This window comes from Cariama cristata, unplaced genomic scaffold (genome assembly GCF_000690535.1).
Source record: "Cariama cristata isolate BGI_N322 unplaced genomic scaffold, ASM69053v1 scaffold22991, whole genome shotgun sequence".
Taxonomy (NCBI): Eukaryota; Metazoa; Chordata; class Aves; order Cariamiformes; family Cariamidae; genus Cariama; species Cariama cristata.
The window spans coordinates 7461-7771 of record NW_009600119.1 but is presented as its reverse complement, the minus strand read 5'-3'; the positions used below and the strand labels follow the sequence as shown (position 1 = coordinate 7771).

The window sequence follows — 311 nt, the reverse complement described above, 5'->3', positions numbered from 1 at the left end:
AAAAACTGGAGCAGGGCTGCGAATCGGGCTGGTCCTACCCTATCTGGATCTGGCCAGAGTACATGGTGAGCAACACCATGATGGTGAACCCCGTCAGCAGCCCCGCGTTCTGGATGGCGAAGGTAATCAGCATGCTGCCGTTCTGCTCGTCTTCCTGGCTGACCTCATTCATTTCGGGGAACTGTTGGGGGGAAGAGAGAGCGATGGCAGGGGCTCAGCGACCAGAGCGGCTCCATCCTTCCCTTCTGCTTCCCACCCTGGCAAATATTCACCACCCGTGCCAAGGCTCTCAGCCAGATCACCGCGCCACC

General features: G+C 59.2%; 1 protein-coding gene across 1 annotated transcript in view; it reads right to left on the bottom strand.

Annotated features, from left to right (window-relative positions):
• Window positions 1-34: 34 nt before the first annotated feature.
• Window positions 35-311, bottom strand: part of SLC39A14 (solute carrier family 39 (zinc transporter), member 14) — a gene marked incomplete at its 5' end in the record, with an annotated part of 5575 nt that continues 5298 nt past the window's right edge. The window contains one exon of the mRNA XM_009709936.1: window positions 35-181. Within this exon, the coding sequence (XP_009708238.1) occupies window positions 35-181 (147 nt within the window). The remainder of the gene's footprint in view (window positions 182-311) is intronic.